The sequence below is a fragment of the Metarhizium brunneum genome, chromosome 3 (assembly GCF_013426205.1).
Source record: "Metarhizium brunneum chromosome 3, complete sequence".
In the NCBI taxonomy this organism is placed as follows: domain Eukaryota; kingdom Fungi; phylum Ascomycota; class Sordariomycetes; order Hypocreales; family Clavicipitaceae; genus Metarhizium; species Metarhizium brunneum.
The window spans coordinates 2,309,751-2,326,764 of record NC_089424.1 but is presented as its reverse complement, the minus strand read 5'-3'; the positions used below and the strand labels follow the sequence as shown (position 1 = coordinate 2,326,764).

At 50.5% G+C, this 17,014-nt stretch overlaps 7 protein-coding genes across 7 annotated transcripts; 5 read left to right on the top strand and 2 right to left on the bottom strand.

The window, feature by feature from the left end:
- Positions 1-739: 739 nt before the first annotated feature.
- On the bottom strand, positions 740-5,115 carry spc7 (Kinetochore protein spc7; the record flags this gene model as incomplete). Its single annotated transcript, XM_066130684.1, has 4 exons — positions 740-1,407; positions 1,469-4,444; positions 4,595-4,841; positions 4,903-5,115. 4 exons carry the CDS (start codon positions 5,113-5,115, stop codon positions 740-742), a joined length of 4,104 nt encoding a protein of 1,367 aa, XP_065986889.1.
- Positions 5,116-5,256: 141 nt separating this feature from the next.
- On the top strand, positions 5,257-6,361 carry RPS11B (40S ribosomal protein S11-B; the record flags this gene model as incomplete). Its single annotated transcript, XM_066130683.1, has 4 exons — positions 5,257-5,276; positions 5,633-5,808; positions 5,984-6,222; positions 6,293-6,361. 4 exons carry the CDS (start codon positions 5,257-5,259, stop codon positions 6,359-6,361), a joined length of 504 nt encoding a protein of 167 aa, XP_065986757.1.
- Positions 6,362-6,939: 578 nt separating this feature from the next.
- G6M90_00g059600 (uncharacterized protein) lies at positions 6,940-7,954 on the top strand (the record flags this gene model as incomplete). Its single annotated transcript, XM_014689043.1, has 2 exons — positions 6,940-7,437; positions 7,517-7,954. The coding sequence occupies 2 exons, from the start codon at positions 6,940-6,942 to the stop codon at positions 7,952-7,954; spliced, it is 936 nt and encodes a 311-aa protein (XP_014544529.1).
- An 887-nt stretch (positions 7,955-8,841) lies between these two features.
- Positions 8,842-10,065, top strand: VPS30 (Vacuolar protein sorting-associated protein 30; the record flags this gene model as incomplete). The annotated part of the gene is made up of 1 exon (XM_014689042.1): positions 8,842-10,065. The coding sequence occupies one exon, from the start codon at positions 8,842-8,844 to the stop codon at positions 10,063-10,065; it is 1,224 nt and encodes a 407-aa protein (XP_014544528.1).
- A 2,355-nt stretch (positions 10,066-12,420) lies between these two features.
- G6M90_00g059580 (uncharacterized protein) lies at positions 12,421-12,701 on the top strand (the record flags this gene model as incomplete). Its single annotated transcript, XM_066130682.1, has 2 exons — positions 12,421-12,604; positions 12,664-12,701. 2 exons carry the CDS (start codon positions 12,421-12,423, stop codon positions 12,699-12,701), a joined length of 222 nt encoding a protein of 73 aa, XP_065986656.1.
- Positions 12,702-13,285: 584 nt separating this feature from the next.
- On the top strand, positions 13,286-14,860 carry G6M90_00g059570 (uncharacterized protein; the record flags this gene model as incomplete). Its single annotated transcript, XM_014689041.1, has 1 exon — positions 13,286-14,860. The coding sequence occupies one exon, from the start codon at positions 13,286-13,288 to the stop codon at positions 14,858-14,860; it is 1,575 nt and encodes a 524-aa protein (XP_014544527.1).
- A 444-nt stretch (positions 14,861-15,304) lies between these two features.
- On the bottom strand, positions 15,305-16,683 carry PEX13 (Peroxisomal membrane protein PAS20; the record flags this gene model as incomplete). Its single annotated transcript, XM_014689040.1, has 3 exons — positions 15,305-16,020; positions 16,086-16,559; positions 16,629-16,683. 3 exons carry the CDS (start codon positions 16,681-16,683, stop codon positions 15,305-15,307), a joined length of 1,245 nt encoding a protein of 414 aa, XP_014544526.1.
- Between the last annotated feature and the right edge of the window lie 331 nt (positions 16,684-17,014).

The window sequence follows — 17,014 nt, the reverse complement described above, 5'->3', positions numbered from 1 at the left end:
GCAGATATTCATGCAAGAACACATCTCGCTTTGGAATGCCTTGTCAGGGCCAACCGTTGGAAACGCGGGGCATTGGGCCATGATTGTCAAGTTCGAGATGAGTTCAGCGTGAGTGTAGAACGTCTAGCTGGCGTTTGCGTAAGTTCTTTGATCACGGGCCGACAAAGGATACACAAATGCAGGGGCGGCAGCAAACAACACGGACAATGAATCATGGATGGTGGTTGTTCTTGGTGTTTGGAGGTGACAACGCCGGTACCGGGTAGGGTCACATGTGCAGAGCTCCATAGAGTCAATCAGAGGCGCGAGAGCTGGGTCAGAGCTTCTTTGACTTCAATGTTGTTCTATTGATGTCCAATGCTTACCATGTCAATGTCCACTCGCCTGCTCCTCATTGAGTCCTGGCCGAGACCTCAATAGCCAAAACCCTCTATCAAAGCATCAAAGCCATATGGTTGGCTTATGAATCGGAATGTTCCAATAAGATTAGACGATGTTCTGAGGAAGTCCCCAAGTCGGCCTCTCACCTCACACATGACTGCTTCCAACCTTGCATCACACCGAGGCAAATGGACCATCCGAATGAACAGGTACAATAAATGTGATGATGAGAATAATAGTAACAGTAGTATTGGTATGTCGCTTGTATGTTGATGCCCCGTTGCGTATGCCTATCCCAAAAACTCCTGAATCCCTGCAACAGATATTTCGCCGCTGACCAACCCATCATCAATCATAACTACGTTGTGCTAGAGATTTGCTTTTTGCCTCTCGCTATTAATCTTTGCCGAAGTTCAATCAACACGTCGCTCCAGTCTTCCCCCTTGTCTCCCAGCTTATCGCCAATCTTGTTTGCCAAGAACTCCCCCACCTTATTAACATTGAAGTGTTCACCGTAGACAACTTTGACTTGCGTGGAGATTTCGACATTAACTCCCTTGGTTGCGCTATGACCCTGAAGATGCAGCGTTGTCTCAACTCTAGTTCGAAGTGGCGTCAACAGCAGCGAGCTGGTTACGGCAACGCTCGAATCAGACGTCTTGGTCACGCTCGTCGGGAAAGTGATGTTCACCGCGTGGAGCTGCAGGGTCACAAAGCGCGCCTTGTCCCAAGCGTTGCGAACAATACTCAGCAGATCCAATATCTTTGTCCGACTCTGCGGCAGAGCGCGAATGTGATCTCGAATGCACTGCAAGAAAAACTCCTTTTCTGCCGTCTTTGATTGCAGGTGGCCATCCTTATTATCACCAATATACCATAAATCGATCCGAGAATTTTTTTGGTGCGGCTGGAAAGAGGCGACGTCGAAAACAACTTCAATTTCTCGCTTATAAGCCATGGAAAGACTTGTACCCGACAGGCCCGTCACAGCCCAGCCATGTTCTTCCTCAAGAGCATCCACATGAGCTACTTGCAAGTCAGTACATGAAGTTCAGGTCTGGTTGTCATCCATGACAGCGGAACTTACATTTGAGAGATTCGACCTCACTACCTGTCCAGCCACGACATGCTTCTCGAATCTTCTCGGATTGTTGAATGCTGGTCATAAGGCTCTGCTTCTCTGCAGCAAGTTCTTCAGCTTCTGATGTGGAGGATTCGAGTTGGCCCCGAAGCTCCCCAATGAGTCTCCTTTTGGCTTCAATATCAGCCTCCAAATCCGTCAACTCGTCTCTTGCAGCCTGAAGTTCAGCTGGGTCACAGTCCGCAAGCTCCTTGGCTGCTTCATCCAGATTTTCACTCTCTTCTTCTAGTTGTTCGTGTCTTTCGAGGGCACCAGGCAAAACTGCCGCTAACAACTCCTCTCTCTCCTTCAGCATTTGTTCATCGGCGTCCATACCTTCGGATATGCTTATGAGGCCTTCTTTGAGGCCCTCTTGCAGTTTCATCCTCCACTCGTACCACATCGCTTTACTGAGCAGCCTGGCATGCGTCTTGACGTTCTTGAACTGATTATCCATAAGTGCTTTGACATCTGGCGTGGCACACATGTACTCGCGGAATAATGGAGGATTGATCTCATAAGTCTCATCCTCAATCTCCTTCACCATGCGTCGGCCTTCAGCTATGTAGTTCTTGAGTTCTCTGCAGGAGTGTTGGTACAGCTCTAGCATAGGAACAGTACAAGCACCCGCAATGACACAACGCTCAAGCGACATGTCATCCTCTCCGTCGCCACATGAGCCATCATGAAGACTCTTGGGAGCAACTGTGAGGCGTCGCTTGGTTGTTGTCAGTTCCATGAAGCGAATTGATGTCATGTTCAAGAAGTCTTGAAGGTGTATCTTCTCATTGTCGGCATCCCGCTCCAACTCTTCGGAATCTCCAGCATGGGATTGATGAAAGTTGACTGCATGAATAGTTTGATTATCTTGAAGATTTTGAAAACCCCCCTGCTGTCGTGGTGTTGTGGCTTGGCCTTTCTTGAGTGGTGAGGAAAAAGAGAGCATTGTATTGCTCCCAGCATGTTCAAGGCTCTTTCGAGTCGCTCTAGTGAGTCTTCCGGTAGTTTCAGCTACAGACGGGGGTTGCTGTAGCTTAACATTTTTGACAGGACTGGCATTATGCCCTTTAAGCCTTTTCACTCCGTCATCTTCTTCAGAATTCTCATCGTCGTCTAATTCTAGAGGTCGCTTTCCCAGGAGACCCTTGGCGCTGCCGACGTGAAGACTCTTCCTTCCTTTCAAGGCATTTCGTTTCGGGCTTAAGCTATTAATCATTTCTCTCAAGTTGAAGGTAGCCTCTCTGTCTTCCTGTGGTCCGTCAACTTCACGATCAAGAGTCTTTTGTCGGCTCTCCTTTTCTTCTTCGACTTTGCGCTCCTTGTCAATCTCTTCCTCCATCGCCTTGGGATCTTCAAAAGCAACCTCTCGCCTGCCCGGAACAAAGTCCGTAGCGCTTTCGCCGATAGAGCTGCGTCTGTCAAGTAATGCGGTTACTTGTGGTGATCCAAGTCCGCTTTTATCAGCCCCAAGTCCTGATAAACGACGAGTTTGTGGAGTTAAAACTATAGTTGGCGTTCTTCCTCCAGTTTTTACATCGTCTCGGAACAAGGAGTGTCTTGGCTTCGAGGATTTGGATGGCGACGGGCTCTTGCCCGACTGGGCAACTCCCTTACGCAGAGGCGTTGTAGACTGCGGGCTCTTGCTTCTAGTTCCATGTGCCGGAGTCCTCACAGATGCAGGTTGGGCCTTAGGTGTTGAGAGTTTGAGGGGTGATGGCGTTGGCGTCCTGAGCGGAGATGACATAGTGTCTGGAGTCTGCGGCTCAGTGCTTCGGCGCAACCCTTTCCCACGGAAAGCGGATAGGCCAGGACTTTCAGGCTTAACCTTCGGGGATGCAGTTTGAGACATTCCAGATAATCGAGAACTTCGCCGAGTTGGTGTCCTTTGCGAGACAGCTGCCATAATCGCTCGCTTTGGGCTATTCGGCTTGTTGACTTCCTCCTCCATTATCCTCTTTCCGAGGTTTCGGGAGGTAGCATCTCCATTGGAAATAATTCCCCCAAGAGCGGTCGTTATATCCATACCCATAGTCTCTTCTCCTTGGATGGTATGATCGTCTTCGTGCATATTATAGGAAATAATGTTACCAACTCCAACGGTTATGTCCATAGTGGCATCTTCCATTCCGGCATCTTCCTGTTGATTCAGAGTATGTCGTCGACCAGCACCGGCACTAGATGCGCTTGCTGGCGGGAGGACGCCCCCCATGGCCGCGGTGAATTCCATTGAGAAATCTTCGTTCGTATCCGACTCATCCTGGTACACATTCTGCGGTTGATGAATTCCACCAACGGCAGTTGTAAATTCCATTGTTGCCTCCATTGTGGCGTCATCTTGACCGGTTTGCTTGGCTTTTCCTTCCGACAAGATACCTCCCAATGCTTGGGTAATATCCATAGACAGATCCCCATGGCTATCGAATTCTCTGGTATTATGCGACTTGATAATTCGTCCTACAGCCCCTGTCATATCCATGTCCATGTCCATGTCCATATCTGCGCCTTCGTCTTGTTGAGTAGTCAAATCACTCGCGCCTTGAGCAGAAGTCGAGGGGTTGCTCTTCTTTACCCAGCCAAAAGATGGGATGATCTCTTCGCCATCATCCAGTCTATCATCGTCATTGTCATCGAGTCGTTGAGTACCGGCCCTTTGCGCAGCCATCCTGAGAGCGCGATCAAGAGTTGAAGATTCTTCGTCAGAACCATATCGTTCAGACGCAACAGTAGTTCCAGTGACTTCTTCTGTCTCTATTGTCATCATAGTTCCATCATCTGAGTCGCTGCTAGAACCACTGTCCTCTTCAATCTCTTCTATAGCATCAGGCGGCTCTGAGTCAGAACTATAAATGGTTGATGTTAGGGTATCATCGTCGGTATTTTGAAAGTTCATAGGCGGAAGTCCCGAGATTCTTCTGTTGGACCTTTGGCTATCGGGCGATTTTACTGTTCCTGACAAATCAGCTCCGTCGACTGACGATGCTCTTCGCGATGAGTCAGTGGAAGTAGTCGAGTCTTGTATATATTCTATCTCGTGAAAAGTATGCAACGTAGCCTCAGCAGCGAAAGACACCCTTCTGTTCGCCAAGGACTTACGGCGAGCGTCTCTTCGCTCTCGCTCATCCCGTTCTCGCGCAGCGGCTTGCTGCTCTTCTTCGGTTTTGAGCGCCACCTTGGAGCCATTTGTGCTGTCATCATTTGAAGAAACTAAAGACTTCGTTGAGTCTCGAGATTCACTCAACTGTCGCATGCGCTGACGTTCGTTTCTGAGAGGTGGAATTTCCTGCACGGAGTATATAGTTGGCTTAAGAATCGATCTCGGCTTTGCGGGTGCGGCAATAGACTAAATTCACAGATCTTAGACGCACTTTCAAATAAATCTCATATACCAGTAGCATACTCACTGCGCGACGATTCCCTGTTCCGCGTTTCAAAGCGTCGAGCCCTCCAGGGCCGATACTCTTGCTCCTTGACTTCTTGCGATTGTCAGCCAGTGTGCGAGCTACATCGACTGTCGCATTCTCTTTGTCCGCCGTGCGCATCATTTCTGTGCTGGCCCCAACAGATTTCCTAACTCGCCGCGTCGAAGGCACTGTGGTTTCCTTTGAAGGTGCCATTATGACGACGCGTTGGAGCTCGACGCGACGCCGTGGTGAGTGAAGCTATCATGAACAGCCAAATGATGAATCGCGATTCGTCGTGTTTGTTTACTTGACAACGGTACCGTACTAGTACTAGCTTCGACAGGGTGGGTCCCGATGTCCTCCGTCACGGTGGAGTCAGTCCGAAGTCCAAAAACAATCATCACGTGCTTAAACGTACTTTCCATTGAAAAGATCACGTGAAGTAATGCAGTGAGTGCCTTGTGCGAGTTGTGTGGGGCTCTCGTCTACCTGGCCAATCCAAATTTTGCAAGCCCTAAGTTTGAGAGGCAGCTGCAAAAATTGGTGTGTGAACGATTGCCCTACTCCTCCATCGCGCAAAACAACTTCTTGCCTTACCACCCTCATCGACAGCCCTCTTGTAACGACACCTCTCCGGAGAACGATCATTCAAGATGTCAGTCCACAATTCCTATCCGACGCATCGACTCGATATATATATATTTATTCACGGTCGCTAACTAATTTTCAGGGCCACCGAGTTGACTGTCCAGTCGGAGCGTGCGTTCCAGAAGCAGCCGCACATCTTCCTCAACTCCAAGACCAAGGCCAAGAGCTCCAGGCCGGGCAAGGGCGGCCGACGATGGTATAAGGATGTTGGTCTGGGTTTCCGTACTCCCAAGACTGCCATTGAGGGCAGCTACATCGGTACGTGCGAACTGAACGTCGAACTCGCGATCTCAAAATCTGAGGATAAGTGGGGGAACCCGATGAATTGTTATCTAGCAAGGTCGTCTTGAACCGCAGGGAAAGGAAAAATTGAGATTGGAGACAGCGATGTGTTGTAACGCATCAGGACAGCCCACTAACTATTCTCCGATAGACAAGAAGTGCCCTTTCACCGGTCTCGTCTCCATTCGTGGTCGTATCCTGACCGGCACCGTCGTTTCCACCAAGATGCACCGAACTCTGATTATCCGAAGAGAGTACCTTCACTTCATCCCCAAGTACTCTCGTTACGAGAAGCGCCACAAGAACCTCGCCGCCCACGTTTCCCCCGCTTTCCGTGTTGAGGAGGGTGATCAGGTTACCGTTGGCCAGTGCCGACCTCTTTCTAAGACTGTACGTTGGAATCATGCGGCTAGACATTCAGAGTTCACGCGAGTCGTAGGTATACTAATGCTTTTTCCAGGTTCGTTTCAACGTCCTGCGTGTTCTGCCCCGAACTGGCAAGGCGGTTAAGAAATTCAGCAAGTTCTAAATTGGGCTCTTCTTCTGGCATTTTTGGCGTGAAATACATCAGGGGGGATAGGTCATTCCCACTGGAGGGTCGGGCTCTGGAAGTTGTTTGGCAAAATGGTTGTGCCTGTAGTTGCAGTCACGAATAAAAAAAGGCTTTCATGAATGCAACAATATTACATACAAATCGGCCCGGTTTCTGGATCTTCAACGTGATGTCCAAAGTATTGAGGTATATCAAACATCCGTCGACGCGATTGTTGGTGGCTGTATGGCGCAGGCAGGATGCTCAGGCTTCATCCTTCGATGTACTGTCTAAAGGCACCTATGTAGTAGTTGCATGGAGCTGAAAGATCCAGAATCTGTCTCAACATCAGTACTACTTGTTAGGCTCAATTATCAGTATTATTTCCACCAATTGCTACGTAAATGCCTTCCGCGTGCCGACTAGCAGATTTAAGGTCGGGGTCATCATACAGTACTTTATACAGTGTCATATAGAAAGTACACTGTGGAAGTTTCTCGTACCTTGTGCAGATCAACCAAGCACCGCGATGGAAACTCTTTAAGCTACAGACAAACCCACACAGAGAAGTCACGATGGGTTGGTTTCCTTCCATATTTGGGTCGGATAAACCGTCTGATCCCTTAAGCAAACTCGACCCCAAGCTTCGCGAATTTCTCGAGAAAGAATCTCCCGTAAAATATACCCCGAATCGGTCACCAACCTCGACTTCAGCTACACCTGAGCGACACACAGACGAAGCGCAGAAGGCGGATAAAACAGAGCCTGAACACAATAAATCAGCCGTGCCATCAGAGAGTTTATACCAAGATGGCCGATACGCACATCTATGGAAGAACTACAGGCCGTTGGCGCAAATCGAAGCCGACGCAGCAAGCGACCACGACAAGCTCATGGATGTCCTAGAAGGTTTCAAAGAGCGCAAGGCTGCAATTGGCCGTGCGGCATTAGAGAATTGCGCCATTCAGCAGGAGGAGTGGGTGAATTGTATGAAGAACGGCAGCTGGGAGGACCAGCTACAAATGTGTCGGAATCAAGTAAGGCGGTTCGAGAGGTGCTACACTTTGCAATCCGTACGTTCCGGAACAAAAATTTCCCCTCCTCATTCACGACCCTTTTTCGGTTTTCGCAAGCTGACCAAAAAATTCTCAGCGATTCCTCAGAGCTCTGGGATACGGGTCAGTAGCCGGCCGGCCTTCCCAGGTTGACGAAGACATCCAAATGCACGCCGACACCTTGTACGACAGAATGATCACACACGAAGCCGCCGTCGAGCAAGCAAAGAAGGACGGAACACCCATTCCCATATTCGACCCTGCCCTGCCGAAGGCCAGCGCGACAAAGGTCATTCCAACACAAGAACTGGAAAAAACGTGGAAGGAGAAGCTAGACAAGTTACCGGAGGAAGAGAGAGTGGTGGAGGAGGCTGCGCTGAGGGCAGATTTGCAGGCCAAATCTGACGTAGCCAAGAATGTCAAGCAGATATGGGCATCGCAAAAGGAAGAGAGGGAGGCGAGAAAGGCGGGTGGGCAGGCTACGTTTGGGGATACTCTGTCTGCGATTTTCGGAAGAGGAGGGGGAACGAAATAACTGAAGCTGGATGCAGATCAAATATACTAGGGTGGAATGTATAACATGTACAATACAAAAGCTACTGGGGCTACGATGTAAGGCAGGAATGGGATTTTGACGATTTGGATACCAAACCTGAAGACATTTCGAGAAAATGTATCCCTGTGGATTCGCAGTTCAGAATTGTGTGTGGTAAGCTTCTTATTTCCTTTGCCAAGCATACTGTTCTACCATCGTACAACTACGTAGTAGTAACAACTTAAGACTAGAACCAGTGGCAAAAGCTCCAGAGCAACAGCTAAGCAGGCACTAACTACGCCGTACTTGCATGTCAGCCGCGGACGGACCACCCTAGTCAACCAATGACGCCACCAACATCTCATGCCAGTCCACTGTATTATTTGTTGAACCACCATACACCTAACGTCGATGATCATCTCGAGATTTACTACCACACCACATGTTCTGGTATTTGGCGGTCGTTCAATCATTTCAGCACGCCATTTTGAAAGATTAGCCTTATGTCACAGTACTAACATAGAGTCTCTGTCGAGCCCTCACCGTCACCAGCTCGTCGCGGTCTTGTAGCCGCTCTCATTTCACCGTCATGTTCTGCCAAAAGTGTCGGCAGCCACTAAAGCTGGACGGGTCCCTCGAGGGCCTCAATCCAGCCGCATATGATCTCCTTATATGTAAGGTTACTTGAATTTCCTTCATTCAGCAGAGCGCTGACTGTCTATTGCCCTCCAGCAGCAACAGCGCAACAGTCTGCGAAACGCCAAGCCGATCCTCCTGTATTGCAATCCCAAGAACAAACCAGAAGGTCTCTTTACGATCGGGTGTCGCAAAGTTCGGGCCAACCAACCTTCAAAAGATATCATGGCGGCCACCCACGGGACTCAACTATGTCATTTATCTACTTGACCGAGTCTCAAGTTGGCCATCCACAACCGCCCGTCAAGGAGTTACCTACAGCTGCCCCGGCGCTGGCCAGAAGACCAAGCTCCACGCAAGAATCGATTTCCACCAGCCAACAGTCTTCACGAGGTGACGAGATGGATAGAATCAATAGACTGTTTGAAATTCTTTCCGCAAGATCCGATATCGACCACCCGGTTTGCGTCGAATGTACAGATTTGCTAGTTGATGGATTGCAAAGAAAGCTAGAGGTTGCATCTAAGGAGCGTGATGCATATGTACGGCACCTTAGACAAGTAAAGACTGAACGCCCTAGTACAGATGAGATGAAGGCTCGCCAGGAGCGGCTCCAAAAGGCCGAGAAGGATAGAGTCGCTGCCATGGACGAGTTACGACGGCTGGAGAAGGAAAAGGATGTTCTCGACGAGGAGATATTAGCCCTTGAAGAAGAATCCCGCCAGCTAGATAAAGAAGAGGAGATTTTTTGGAGGGGGCGGAATGCCTTCGCTGCGAAAATGTCCGATTTCCAGTCAGAACGAGACAGCATTAACGCCAAATACAGTCATGACTCCCAGCTGCTCGAAAAGCTTCAGCGATCAAACGTCTATAACGACACGTTTTGCATCAGCCACGATGGAAGTTTTGCCACCATAAACGGGCTTAGACTTGGAAGGCTGTCTAATAAGCCCGTGGACTGGCCAGAGATCAACGCAGCCTGGGGTCACGCCCTGCTACTACTTGTTACTGTGGCTGAAAAGCTTGACTACAGATTCCACGGTTACGATCCGCAACCGATGGGGAGCACGTCCAAGATCATTCGATACGACGTTCCCAGCCCATCTTCGAGTCGCCTTGGCTCGAGAGCCATGCAAGCACCCCCAAAGAAGCATGTCTTAGAGCTATACAGCTCCGGAGACATGCCATTAGGTCTAACATTCATGCACCGCAAATTTGATAATGCCATGGTTGCATTTCTCGAGTTGGTGAGGCAATTGGGTGCACACGTACAACGGCAGACTCAGCAGTCACTAAATGCACTTTCTCTTCCATACAAAATCGAGGGTGATAAGATTGGAGAAGTGAGCATCAAGCTAGGAATTGCGCAAGACGATGGTTGGACAAAGGCTTGCAAGCTTACTCTCACCTGCTGCAAGTTTCTTCTCGCGCACGCCAGCAATATTGCGTCAACTGCTAGAAGCACAGCCTCATGAGCAAGACTGAACATGTCTGTCGTATGCGCAACTGACAAATAAGCGACTTGACCCCCTATGCCCGGGTATCGTCCGGCCAAGTATTCATGGATCGAGCTCCATGATGTTTGACCACAGCTGGCCAATGAATAAGGGACACATCGATTAGCATTGATGATGAGGCAAACCTACAGCATGGGAGTGGGCGCTTTTGCTAACAACCTACAAAATTTCGCAACCAGGGGCCAGAGAACAATTCCCACACATCAACAGAATTCGAAGGGCCTCAGGTTATATCTACTCCTCATCCAGCATCTTTCATATTCGGAGTCAACACATCGTATTATCGTCAGTTCTTACACTTTGACAGCCAGCGAGGAACTCCACAACAGAGTCTCGAGGTTTTCGGTTGGTTTAGGTCGTGGACGTGGTTCCACAATCGAGCAACTTCAGTTACAAATACCACCTGCTGTTATGATTCATCCCCATTCCTACAAACCGTGACAAAACGAAAACAACGGCGGTACTACACGCGGGCCAAACTAATCTGATGGAGGATGACGCGATTCGGCCAGGAGACGATGTTTACCAAGCATAGTATGAGAAAGGTGACAAGGCCTGGTTTGCACTCCGGGACTGAGTATATCAATATATCAAACCCTCTTTGACTTCCTAGGCGTTGATCGTTTTCCCCCTCAGCATCTCATTTCCCAATCGGATTGGGGCTCGACGATTCCGGCTTATTAAGATTGATATTAGCTGCCTGCAGCCCTGTTTGAGAATCCCTCTCAAATCAGTCTGTCTATTGCCAGGCTGACCACTGTACTGGTCACTAGCTATTCAAACAGCGTGCTCTTGAACTGGGTGGGAGAAGAGAACTACCCCCTCATCGTTGCTATCAGTTGTCCTCGCCCTGGATAGTCACCTCGAAGTTGGTGCCCGTCATCAGTCTCTCCGGCTCCTCCAAACGTACTATTTCTACGTCTGGTGCAACATCACCTCCTGATTTCGAGACTGCGGTGCGGTGCATTGAGTAAAATTTTGTTCTTTACTTGACAGATCAACAGATGAACTGTCCCAAGGATTCTCCAAGCACTCAATGCCTCCAATCTGCCTCAATCCACCTCCAGGACAAACAGCCTTGAGGGACGCAAGCGTTATGTCCGACCGCATGCTTTTTGTCATGGCGATCGACGGCTAGGTTGTAGAAGATACGATGGAGGTGCGTCGTGGGAGTGAAGAAAACAACTTCCCTTGAGTTATCGACGCGGAGAAAGGCGCTGTGAATTACATATCACCCGAAATCCAACCCTATTCGTCCGCCTGTCAGTAACATACATAACGATGTGTGAAAATGTTGGCTGCCTTTATGACGGCAGTATGAATAACACCCTCACCGCCATAAAGTAACATATCATTTATCAACATAACACCAACTCAACAGGATCTTATCTGCTACACATGCTTTTATCTCCAACCATCTTTATTTCAACATGAAAAATTCAATGGCCAGAAAATATCACCCTCAAATGGCTTCGACGGTACGTGAAGCCTAGCGAAATACATGATGGATGCTTCTTCTCGTCAATATCCAAGACTCGCCGGCGTCTTATGTCCTACCAATGGCTCGGCTGCTCGGCTGGCTCGGCTGCATTGCTTCCAGGAGACACTATGTGATACTCATGTGTAACTGGATGCATGCGATGATTACGAAGACGGAGCTGCAAGCTGGAGATCTGACGACTCTACTGACTACCCGATGTAGCTGCTGGACCAACCAACAGACCAGTGTCGCCTCACTTTGACCATTGTATCAAACATACGTACGGAGTATACACCTTTATATACAACCAGCCAAGTTTAATAATTCCCTCGACTACTGGTCACCAGCCATACTTCATGCGGGCGGACATGACATGCCTCGCCTACCTGCAGGATTGTCTGACTTGAGGTCGCACTTGATAACCAAGAGCAACATGATCCGCAAATCTATATCCCAATGCTCCCAATGGGGGCGGGAGCAGGCGCGAAGCATGTATACGTGTTCAAGTAGATTGGGTCAGACATTACCAGAAAATGCCTCATCAACGCCTCAAGTCGTAAAATTCGCCCTGCCCCCCTGTGGTATCAGAGTTGCGATGGAATTGACCGTTCCACTGTCTTGTCGTGCACCGCTTTTGACATGCATGGCGTGAATTCGTTTACAGCCTTTGCGTTATCTTGCGTGAGTACATATTCAAGTGCTTACTTCCTTCCCCTCACCATCGTATATTTTCATCCTCCAAATCCATCACCATTTCTCCCAACACGAAGGAGAGCTTCATTTTCCCCCTTGTTTTGCTACATTATCTCATTTCCTCCTCTAGCGTTTCCAAAATGCCCACAGTCGGCATTGATATCCAAGATATCGAATCAGTCTCCAGCGTCAACTCGGACGAGGTTGGGAGGATAAAGATGCAATCTACATTGGGGAAGCCTTCCACATTAAGGGTAGACGGCAAAGTCCCTGACGTCGTCTACTCACTCCATCTATTAGACATGCGAAACCAAGTCGTAAACCGTAAGGGCATATATCCCTTTCATTCCGCCCGGAAGGGCTCCACTGATGCAATAATATAGACCTTCAAAGCGACAAGCCCTTTGATAAACAGGCTTGACAGTCGGATCACTACCAAGAGAGTCCTCTTCAAGATCAGGGATGGTCAGGCGAACAACCGGTCATTGAAGTCGTCAATCGAATCATTGCTGAAAGACCAGCCCGGCCATCTCTCAACCGTATGCGCACAGCGTACGTCCGTATGTCCCGATCTGGCCGCCGCCATTGCCTCCAATCGTATACAACGGAATCAACTACGGTAGCCATGAGGCCAGTGGAGTCTCCGGAAATCGCTCACACATCATCATACACTCAAAGTACCTCATAAACGCTCTAAGAGCCGTGGTAGCATACTATCCGAGCATTCATCTCCAAACCTCGCCAGTAACCATTGACGCACCGTATTATGTATCGTACCATCATTGGCGGGAGCTGGCTGCCTACAGTAGTAACCAGCCATCGACACACGACGGAGTGTACAAAACGACTACGTCTCACCACATTGATGTGCTGCTGCAGTTTCTAGATGCCACTTTTGGACCTGACTTACGTGACGAAGAAGCTCGGCACAAACTTCACAATCCAGTCACCACGCATGAGTGGTGTTGGACCCTGTTCAAGCCCGGTCAGGTCGTCTATGCCAAAATGCACGGGAAGTGGTCCGCCTACATTGTCAGTGGCATCATGCCCCCGAGGGCTCTGGACGGACGATACGACGTATATGTATGGTTTGTCCGAGCGCGCGGTAACACCCTTGTCCGGGAATTTACCAAGTTCTCGGTAGAGATGTGGGAGGGTGAAGTCCCAATCACTAGCCTCGCAGTGGTCCCTGAAGAATATTGGATGGACGACCTGCAAGGCCAAGATGGGAAGAAGCCAAGGATGCCCCTGCGTCAGAAGCTCATCGAAGAAGGGAAATTGCTTTGGGAACTTCTCAAAGAGCCCACCTCCAAGCAATACAACGGCGAGCTCGTCGATGAAGGCATACACATCAAGGATACTCAAAAGGGACTTGTATCAGGACGTGTCATTTGCGACTCGCCCGGGTTTGGCGAATACTGCCCCGACATGAAGCAGCAACTACAATGCCAACCAAGATTAACACGTCCAAGGTCACCACCTCCAGAGAACCAATGGGACTTGAATCAACTTCCACAGGCTCCCCCTCGTTGTGCCTGCCGTCATTGCATGTCCAACCGAGAACATCACCCTGAAGAAGTTATGTTCCATGAGTTCAAACCCGTCATCCCTGCCATCGACGAAACACCCACAACCGACCTCTTCTATGTCGTCTGCAGCGGACTCATACCCGGCTTCATAATGGCCTCCCGCCGCTGGGGCATCTTCCAAGTCTCCAATCTCTCGGATATCAAACAGGACAAAGAAGCATTCAAGTACCTCGTACTAGACGACAAGATAAAGCGCACCGTCAAAGCCCTGATCAGCCGCTTTGCCGCCTCTGTCAACAAGAAGCTCTCCCCCTGGGGAAACGACTTTATCAAGAATAAAGGCGAAGGCCGCATCTTCCTCCTCCACGGCCAGCCAGGCGTTGGCAAAACCTCAACGGCAGAATGCATCGCCGAGCTCTCCAACCGGCCCCTCATGGCCCTTACATCCGGCGACCTGCTCAGCTCTCTCGACGACGTGGAGAAGAACCTGGCCTACTTCCTCGCGCTGGGCCAGCGCTACGGCGCGCTCGTCCTCCTCGACGAGGCGGACGTCTACCTGGAGCACCGGACCGCCAGCGACGTTGCCCGCAACGGCCTGGTGTCCATCTTCCTCCGCGCACTGGAATACTACCGCGGCGTATTGTTCCTCACCACCAACCGGGTGCAGTCTTTCGACGCCGCGTTCCTCAGCCGGATCCATGTCGCGCTGCACTACAAGAACCTCAGCAACGAGAACCGGGAGCGCATCTGGGCACATAGCTTCGAGAGACTTGTGCGCGATTCAGACGGGAAGATTCATGTTTCTGCAGCGGCGAGAGACTACGTCTTCCATCATGCGGGCGTTCAATTGCTGAGGTTGAATGGGAGGGAGATTCGGAACGCGATGCAGACGGCGTTGGCGTTGGCAGAGAGCGAGGCTGAAGACGAAGGGGATGAAGTCGTCACCATACGGGCGAGCCACTTGGAGGCCGTTGTAGAGATGAGCTCGAGCTTCAAGGGCTATATTGCGCGCCTGGAGGGGCGAGACGGCTGTGAGGGGGATGCGAATTGATGGGAGCGCGGGTTACGGTAAAGTTTTTACATGGTGTGGCTTATAGCTAACGACTGATAATGTAACGAATCCGATGACCCTATCGCATATATTGTTTGGCATATTAGGAGGGCGGAATGCTGGCTTGAAAACGTGGTATTAAATACCATAGACAACGCAGTGACTCTTGTTTACGTCATCGGCAGTAGATGCAATTGAATTGAACAATCAATTTGCATCAAAGCACATGGTACAAGGATAGCTTTCTGTATTATGATACGTTGTATTTATCCTGATAAATGAACGCTTGCCCGCGCTCAACAGTAGACTATGTGAGAACAAACGTCCTTATAACATGCGAAACCTGTACCATACCCAAATGCCCATATAAACGTGCCCTTGGACACATAAATGAAAAGATGTAACAATGCGTGGTATTTATTTTTCATTAAACTCCCTTGCCCTTTACGAGTAAAAATGGCTTCGCTGCATCCCATCAGCGGTAGCATACTCCTTCTTGCCCTCCTGCAGGCTCTCAGACGCAGTCGTGATTGAATTTGCTCTGCTAGAGTCGCTAGACGCGGCCTTGATCGCCTTGACGTCTTGACCGGGACGCTTCAGCACCTCGAGATAGGTGGAGGGGAGGTAGCCCTGGCGGCCATCGCGAGAACGGCATTGCCACCATTCACTAGGGTTGCCTGCGGGATCGTGTTTTGTGAGAACGGCAACGAGATCGCCTTTTCGTGCTTCGAGTTCCATGGACGTGTTGTTGCCCTGGGGGAGGTAGTCGTACATGAGGCGACAGAATTCGAGCTTGGACGGGTCAACGGGTTGTTGTGCTTCGAGGGCCTGTTGCTGTAGGCGGCGCTCCTCCTCTTCTTGAGAGGCAGCCAGGGTGCGGATCATCTTGGACATGAGATAGGGGATACCGAATGCTGCGGCGAGGAAGAAGAACAGAGGTTTACGAGAAGCCTTGGCGGGACCCGAGGTGCCATCGGGGCCAGGACGGCCTTCGAAGCGGGCAAAGGCGGCGGGTGTGAGAGCGGTTGCGTCTGCTGGGGGTGGCCGACCCGTGATTTTGGCGATGAGCGTGCGGATCCAGCGTATGAGTGTGAAGATGCCAAGAATGGAGCCCAGAGTATCGCGAAGGTTGCCGAACTGCTCGGCGACTGATACCATGGCTGTGGCCGCGTCAGTGACGTGATATCAAGATGAGGGTGAGAGACTGTGTGTGAGGTGAGCATACCAAAGAAGCTTGAGTGTGTGGCCATGTATGTGCTCTCAAGCATTTGGGCGAATCCGCCAAAGGCAGTTACGATACCCTCCAACATCTGAAAGGTAGCTGCAGTTCCATTGCTGAAGCGATTGGTTAAGCTGTTGGGGTCGTTGGGGCCCATGCCGCCGCCATACATCCCCCCGTACATGCCGCCGCCGCCGTAACCTCCATAGCCGCCATACATGCCACCGCCATATCCACCCATGCCGCCAAACCGTGAGTACGGACTTGAGTACGGTGATGAATACGCACTGCCATAGGCACTGTATGGTGAGGCACCCATGCCCATGGCGCCCACGCCCACGCGGCTGTACGCTGAGGCATTCTGATTAACGGCGGAGGCGAGGGAAGAAGGGCGGTCGGGAACAGGAGGAGCGGCAGAAGAAGCGGCAGCAGCGCTCGCAGCAACGGCTGGCGATGCGGCTGTGGTAGAAGGGATAGGAGCTATTGGCGAACAAGTGGTTAGCATGTGAATGTCAGAACGCAGCGGGCGTCAAGACAAAGAATACGTACTGGAGGCAGCAGCAGAAGCGCCAGGCCGCTCCCAAGGCTTGGGGGGCGAGGCCATGGTCGCGGATTATGTGATTATTAAGGAGAAAAGGATGGACAAGAGAGGTGTATCCCGAGTTGAGTTGCGAAGCACAAACGGCCGAGTTTGTCGCAGCTGCGTCAAGGCCGTTGTTTGCCTCTGGCGAGCTCCGAGGCGACTTCGGAGCGACCCGAGGACAAGAAGCTCGACGCGCTCCCAATATGCAAGAGAGGGCAGAGTTGACAGCAAAAGGGCAAAACTGGCCAGACTTGTGTGCGAAGAAGGACAATCGACTCCCAGATGGAAGGATGAATGCGATGCTTCAGGGAGGCCACGGATCGGGGAGAGGGGAGACAAAGGGTGGATTTGA